The sequence below is a fragment of the Macadamia integrifolia genome, chromosome 5, assembly GCF_013358625.1.
Source record: "Macadamia integrifolia cultivar HAES 741 chromosome 5, SCU_Mint_v3, whole genome shotgun sequence".
In the NCBI taxonomy this organism is placed as follows: domain Eukaryota; kingdom Viridiplantae; phylum Streptophyta; class Magnoliopsida; order Proteales; family Proteaceae; genus Macadamia; species Macadamia integrifolia.
This window is the reverse complement of record NC_056561.1, coordinates 46660010-46667953: the sequence shown is the minus strand read 5'-3', so window position 1 is coordinate 46667953 and position 7944 is coordinate 46660010. Positions and strand designations below refer to the sequence as shown.

Here is a 7944-nt window from a genome sequence, read left to right as displayed (position 1 = left end):
ATCCTCTCGATGTTCATCAATATAGGAGTTTGGTAGGAAAAATGTTATATCCTAAAATTACCAAACCAGATATTTATTTTGTAGTTGGGATTCTCAATTAGTTCATGCTGTCTCCTCAAAAAGCTCATTGGGATGTAACTGTTTGGATCATTTGTTACTTGAAGGGTGCCCTTAGTAAAGGGTTGGTTTATCGTCTTAATAAGCATATGGAGTTGGTTGCTTTTTCTGATGCTGATTGAGCTGGTTTAGCCAGTGTTCGTCATTCGACTACAGGATATTGTACGTTTTTTGGGGGTAATTTGGTTACTTGGCGGAGCAAGAAACATATAACAATTGCCGAGTCAAGTTCTGAGGCATAGTACAGGGCCATGACCCATACTACTGCCGAGCTAACATGTTTCTCCTTCTTGAGATGGGTTTTCCTGTGCCTACACCCATGAAGATATATTGTGACAACCAAGCAGCTATGTATATTTCTAGCAATCCAGTCTATCATGAACGGACCAAACACATTTAGGTGGACTAACATTTTGTTCGAGATGCCATGTTGAAGAAGCTAGTTGAGACTCCATTTGTTTCTTCTTCAGATCACCTAGCCGGTATATTTACTAAGTTCTTGTTTGCCCCTAGTTCTCGCAATTGTTGTAACAAGCTGAGCATGGGTGACTATATGCCCTAGCTTAAGGGAGACTATTGAAGTTTTGGGAACAGTTTTGTCCTATCAGGCTTAGTGTCCCTTTTATCATTGTAACAAGTAGGTTAGGGGTATTTTAGACCTTTAAACTAACTCTCTTGTAAGTCAGATATATATATATATATATTACGAGGAGGAGTCTGTGATTGTGACCTAACGCACACAATCACATGTTGCCTCTCCTAACCATTGGATGGCCTCTTCTCTTCTCTTTTCTTTCTACTTTTCATTCTCTTTATTCTTGTTTGGTCTTGGTTTGGTTACTTTTATTTTGGGGGGGGGGGGCTGGAAAAGGGGAACTGACTTCCTAGATATTGACTCAATAGCTATACAAGAAAATATAAAGTACTGAAATAAAAACTAAGATATAATATCCTAACAAATATTGGCAGCATCTTACCCCTGCCAACTGCCCAAGTGGTCCCACAAAAGATCTTCATGTACAGTGTGCCATGTGAATCGTGTCGTGTGACCTCTTCATGAACAGTACCATCTGAACAGTGTCACGAGACCATTGTTCATGAGCAGTGTTTTGGTCCTTTTCTATATGCTTTGATCTACTTCAACCCTCATTTTCTAATTCATCCATAAAAATTGGTTTATATAGGCTTCAGAGAGAGTTCTCCCCCCTTGGTGCCACTGACAAATACTGGAGATATTGTTGGAAAGGCTCTTCAACCCTCTGCATCCAGAGACCGGCCATCTCAACTGCTGAATTAAATTTTTTTCCCCATTTTTGAGGATAGGTCAATAAGATATATTTTATGTGTAGTATCAATAAGATTCTTATTGAAATGAAAAGGAAAGGAAGTGATCAAGGATTCCAAGGGTAAAGATTTAAATAGCCAAAAACAAAAGCTGAAACCATTTCAAGTGATTTTATTTTGATAGAATAATAAAATTTCATTAGAGCCTTCTATCATCAAATTAACCTCTCATCAGTCATCACTCAAATATTCAATTTTTATGATGATATCCCAACTTTGTTTATGGTCCTCCCATCTGATATCCTTATTATGCAAATCTAGAGCCTCATATGATTTTTTATTTTATTTTAATTTATTTTTTGTTTCAAATACAAGACTCATAGGCTTTGTTTGGCGGCAAGGAAAGGGAATATAATTAAAGCGAAGTTGTTAAAAAGGAAAAGAAGAAAGAGAAAGAAACTCTTTTAATCCTGATTGGGTAACCTCTAATCTACTTAAACCTCTTATCATATTTGATAAGTATTCATTTCAAATTGTGATATTTATTTTTGCTTTTTATATCCAGTGGATTTTGATTGGAAAGTAAAATAAGATTTAAGGAAAAAGGCTATAAGGCATACATTATATCTCTTCACATAGATATTATCATATCGATTTTTTTTTTATAAGAGAGAAGGATAATTATTAATAAAATCAATGTGAGAAGGTGTCCAAGCATGGCCCCATGGCCAAAAAGTGCTAGCACATTTGGTTAAAGGTTTTAATTGTTGAAATAACTTTCGCCATGGTATGTCTCCAGTTCTGAGTCCCCCCTCTTACCCCCTCCTTGTCTGCCCTTCCTTGAGTTAGGACGCATCCTGGTTGCCTTTGGGCTGCCATTCTAGATAGCCTATGGGCCCTTGACAAGAGATGTTCAGAAAAAAAGAGAGTGGGGGCCAGGGGCCAGGGGCCATGGGCCATTTGCTGCCCCCTAATCGGTCTTAAGAGAAAGAAAAAACAGAGAGTGAGAGAGAAATACATAAATCGGGTCGAGTCGGGAGTCGGGAGTCGGGAGTCGGGAGTCGGGACTCGGGAGCTGGGACTTGGGAGTCTTGGGGGATGACTACCCTTAGAGCCCCAAGCCCAGGCGACCCGACCAGAAAGACGATGGCTCTAGTACGGTACCGGCGCGAAGGCACTCCAGCAGTCCAGTGTCAGACATGGTTTTGTATAATAATCATTCCCGCGAAATATCTTCTACCTGGCGGTCCTGGCCACCTCAATTTTGTATTTTTACTTTTTTAGTTTATGTTAACTCCTTGAATTATCTTCTTAAACCGCTCTGCTAGATTCATAGACTACCAGAAAAGGGGGAAAAAGAAAAAGAAAATAAAAAAATATGCTCATTACATATGAAACTCCGAAATCCGAATAGAATGGGATTCAGTTAATTCTTACACCATTTTTCTTCCGGTTGGCATCATCGCGAGATCATTGAGGATCGTCAATGGCGCTTTCTATTGCTTCTGCTGGCTCCAGCTTTGCATCAGAGTACGTGGCGGCTTCTTTTCCACGCTCCTTGGAACTTATCTCGTCGACTGGTGTTCTGCCATTTTCCACGGTCAAGTGCCGGTGCCGGACTGGTAAGAGACGATCTCTAATCACTAATGTTTACACAGGAGGTATTTCAGTATCGCGAGCTGCGCAAACAACGAAGTGGAAAGAAAAGCTCGAAACCGAGCCGGACGCCATATCTATTCTGAATGAGAGGATTCGTCGTGACCTCGGAAATAGAGATTCTTCGAGAACTGTCATGGATTCGCAGGAAGCAGAGAAATATATTCAATTAGTGAAGGAGCAGCAGCAGAGGGGACTGCAGAAATTGAAGGGAGAGGGAGAAGGGAACTCAGATGGGTTTAGTTACAAGGTCGATCCTTATACACTTCGTCCGGGAGATTATGTTGTTCACAAGAGAGTTGGAGTTGGACGATTTGTTGGGATTAAGTACGATGTTCCCAAGGATTCCACGGAGCCCATTGAGTATGTATTTATAGACTATGCGGATGGAATGGCGAAGCTGCCTGTTAAGCAAGCATCACGTCTCCTATATCGATATAATCTGTAGGTCTTTTTATCGTATTCTTCTGGAATTCTACATTTTCTGTTCGCAGTTATTGAATTCCCTTTCTAATTAAGGTCAATGTCTAGTACCCTTTGTCAGTAGATTATTATTATTGTTATTATTTTGATAGATATCAGTAGATTTTTATTAATCATGTGAAATGTCTTTGTGCAATCCTCTAATTTCACTAGTTTATTAGAATGTGAATGATTTTAGTACATGAATTGGCAGAGATTATTTTGAAGGACCCGGAAGTTTATTCATTATATACATAGGAAGAAAGAACTCTACCCGCTGGCACATGTACACGCCTAGACACAGTGGGTGTGGAAAGACCATGCTGCCCCCATGCTGAAGATGAAGCGCTGGCATGTACCTGCGCCAGAAGGGTAGCGCTCTTTTGCCTATATATATATATATATATATATATATATATATAGAATCTTCATAGGTTTGGAGCTATGGCTAATCTAACATTCCTTATGGTGTTAAGACAGTTGCTTGGATATTGTTCTAGTATTCATGAGCCCTGGATATGAAAATCAACTAAACCCTGAAATTGGACGCTAGTTGTGCCCAAACTGGGGCTAAAGTTGTGCCTTATAATATATGTGCCTAATTCTTACTCCTTTATTTGACATTGATATGTATGCTGAAGCAATGTTCTGTTTCATATGGCTTAACCTTCTTGTCATATTTCTTCCTCTTTCCAGTCCAAACGAAACAAAAAAGCCAAAGACATTGAGCAAATTAAATGATACCAGTGCATGGGAGAGGAGAAGGATAAAAGGGAAGATTGCCATCCAGAAAATGGTTGTTGACTTGATGGAGCTATATTTACATAGGCTGAAACAAAAGAGGCTGCCATACCCGAAGAGTACTGGAATGGATGATTTTGTCGCTCAATTTCCTTATGAGCCCACTCCTGATCAGAAACAGGTAAACGTTTATCCCCTTTTACCAAAAGCATCTCTAGGTTCTGTTGGTTGTTTCTTTTTTGTTAGATTAAGCACACATTACTTTGTAGTGCTTGTGGTTGTACCATACATTTACATTGATATCCTCAGAAATCCTGATTGCACAAATTTAGTTGCACACCTTCTTTGGTAATACGAACTGGAGTTTGAATAATGTATTTTCTACTTGATTTTTATATGCTTTTTCAACTCTTATTATGTTAGAATAGTGAATTTAGCTCCTTAAAGTTTTCTCTTTTCAATTACTGGATCTTCACCTCCTTGTTACAGTGTTGCAATGTTATTTCAGGCTTTCATTGATGTTGAGAAGGACTTGACTGAGAGGGGAACTCCAATGGACAGGCTGATATGTGGAGATGTTGGCTTTGGTAAAACAGAAGTTGCCCTACGTGCCATTTTTTGTGTTGTTTCAGCAGGGAAGCAGGCTATGGTTCTAGCTCCAACTATTGTTTTAGCAAAACAACACTTCGATGTTATTTCTGAGCGCTTTTCCAGGTATCCTTACATCAAGGTTGGACTCTTGAGCAGGTTTCAGGTATGAAAGGTTTTCTTCCTATGAGACTGACCTTATTTTTCATGAATATTGCTTGAATGCCCGTTAATCTGTGATAAACATGGTGTTTTTCCACTTCAAGGTGAACTATGTGTAAGTTATATACCTGGAAACATGCCAAGTTTTCTTGTGGAAATGCCCCAAAGTTGGTTGATTCAGTGTGAAGTTTTGAGAATCGAAACCTGTATAATCTACTCGCTTTGACTCTTGCTTTTTTTTTTTAAATAAAACTAAATTGCTTCTGTTTTTGTTTATTCAAAATCGCACCCTAAGGTCCTAGTTACTTGGGCTCCTTCATTGAAGGAATCACGTCCAACTTAAACTATTGATTTCTACTAAAATTCCCTTAATAATGTTTCAGAGAACACTGTATTAGATGTCGACTGAGGGCAAAGAACCTTCGACAGAGCACAAAAAAACCTTAGGTAGAGCATGCATTCTTCACTTTAAGCACTACAAATATTGATATCACAAACTGTGATCAGTCTGACCTGAGTCACCTGATGGCCTTGGAGGTTTTTCTCGTAGACCACAAAAGTTCTTCCTTCTTGATGTGACCTAGGTGATACAGGAATCTTTCGTGGCAGCTTAGTTGATGGCCCAGATGGGCTCCGCATATCACATATCCTTATGTGGTAACTGTCCGTCCTGAAGCACTGTGTCACATGGGAAATTAAATCCTTCATTCTTAACGTTCTGGATTAAATTTTGAAATTTCAACTTGCCAGTGTTATTGGTCATGCATGTGGACAGAGGAGCTAGACACATGGGCAGTCTGGAGGTTCCCCTTTCCAGTGGATGTTCTTGATCAGCCACATTGTCCTTTTTCGTAGCTAAAATAGGAGGGTTCACCTAGTGAAGATATCCAGGTTACATAAAAGTAAATTGGGATTAGTAAAAACAGGATATACATTTGATGGTGATGCACAACTGGAAAAATTGGCTGCCAATTGTTTAAAGTATCTCCGATACGATATGATACCCCTCCGATACGCATCTTAAATTTAGCCTTTCGATATTGTGACCGATACCGATACTTTAATCCTTGATCTTTCGCATATCTTAGCGTATCTCCGATACGATACGATACCCTCTGATACGTATCTTAAATTTATCCGACAGATACGACAACCAATACCGATAGTTTAATCCTTGGCCCAGCCCTGCCCTGCCATGATGATTTTGAAACTTGGCAGCCGAAAAATCCATGTGTTTCTTCACAGATATCCTCATGGCACAAAGATTCATGCCTTGTTTATTTGAGAAATGAGGAGTCTTCGAGGGATATTACTTCAGCCAAAGGAAGTGTATAATGTACATTTCTAATGCAATCTTAAAATCCAAAGTATGCATCTTAGATGCAAGCAGGCCAAATGATCAGATCTGTGATCAGAGAGATAAAGGGAGTAACTGCTTTGTTAAGGAAAGAATCAGATCAATGGAATGGGAGGGAAGAGAGATGAGATTGATCTACTTGGGAGGAAGAAGAGAGAAGGGAACAAAAGAAAAGAGAAGAAATCAGGTATGGGATACCAATTCCGTTTGCACTGCTCAACACCACCAAAATTCTAAAGAAAAATTATTTACTCAAATAATCTCCAATTGATGGGGGGTGTGTTCAAAGTCTTAAGTATCGATGCTTATTGTGTTCGGCCGATATGTATCTGTACTAGAGGGTATCGATACGATATTTACTGATACGGGTATCGATATGATATTTAATAATACGGGCTAATACAGTTTGATACGGATTGACACAGGTAAGATACACTTGATACGCCTCCTTTAAATTTGCAAAAAAGAAGCCGTGAGCAACCGAAGGCGTTGAAAACTTATTTTTCTCTTCGATCTGAGTTTGTCTAAAATCATATAACATACATTTAAAAAAAAGAAAGAAAAAAAAACCATCATCTTCACCATTTCAATAAGTTGGGGATTTATAGTGCTTGAATCACGGATCGAAACATATTTGGGCAAAAAAAAAGGTAAAGTTGCATATCTCTTTTGTGCTCAAATCTCTCTCTTAATTTTTTTGTATCTTTTTATGTGCATCACTAGATTAGGGAAAAAGGACTCAACCTTGCATCAAGCTGATATATATTTACATATTGCATAATAATGTGTTCTATGCTTCAAAATTGTATTTTATGTATATCATTAGCACATCCGTGCATATCTTTAGCATGTTTTGCTTCTCTTTGATATAATATGATATGTCTCTTAAAATCAGCCCTTCGATATGATACCCGACACCGATTAATAAATCTTTGGGTGTATTTTGATTCATAAAAAGACTCATAATGACTCTCTTATATTGACTTAAAGTAATTAGACTCAAGAACTCTGTCTAGGTATTAGGTATACTAACCTAATTGAAACACTAAACTTTATTACTAATCCCGTGAACTAACTTTATGCCACTTTATGGGCTTATAAATTAAGCTCATTACAATGAAAACTCAAAAAATAAAAGGTCCAACCTATAGTATAACTATCCATTGGACTGCCACCAACACCTTATGGGCCTCTCAAGCTTGGATATAGGCCTCCATATGGAATTAATGCCTAATGCAACTGCATCACTTTGCTAATCCAGAGGGTACTTTAGGAAGATGGTCTATATCTACTAGGTCAGTCCACCTCGTAGAAACAAACATTTTAAAACTCTATTTATATTTATATATTGATGATGATGAGGTAGTTGGATACTTGGATGCCTCGAGTTGCTATTTCTTGGATAAGTGTTTGGTGATGTTGATGTGGGAGCCCTTTGAGGCTGCTATAAATTTGCTCTCACAAAGGACCATGATAAATTCTGTTTTAGGTCATGGAAAATATTGTAATTAAGTGGGCTAAGTTCTTTAGTCGCTTTCTTTATTGGGTTTTGGATTTATTAGTAGGGTTTTTTTTTT

General features: G+C 38.4%; 1 protein-coding gene across 2 annotated transcripts in view; it reads left to right on the top strand.

Annotated features, from left to right (window-relative positions):
• The first annotated feature begins 2457 nt into the window (after positions 1 to 2457).
• LOC122079231 (ATP-dependent DNA helicase At3g02060, chloroplastic) overlaps positions 2458 to 7944 on the top strand; it is a 36617-nt gene continuing 31130 nt past the window's right edge. For both annotated transcript variants that reach the window (XM_042645513.1, XM_042645512.1), the window contains exons 1-3: positions 2458 to 3501; positions 4216 to 4441; positions 4769 to 5014. In XM_042645513.1, the coding sequence (XP_042501447.1) occupies positions 2888 to 3501; positions 4216 to 4441; positions 4769 to 5014 (1086 nt within the window). In that variant the 5' untranslated portion in view covers positions 2458 to 2887. The remainder of the gene's footprint in view (positions 3502 to 4215; positions 4442 to 4768; positions 5015 to 7944) is intronic.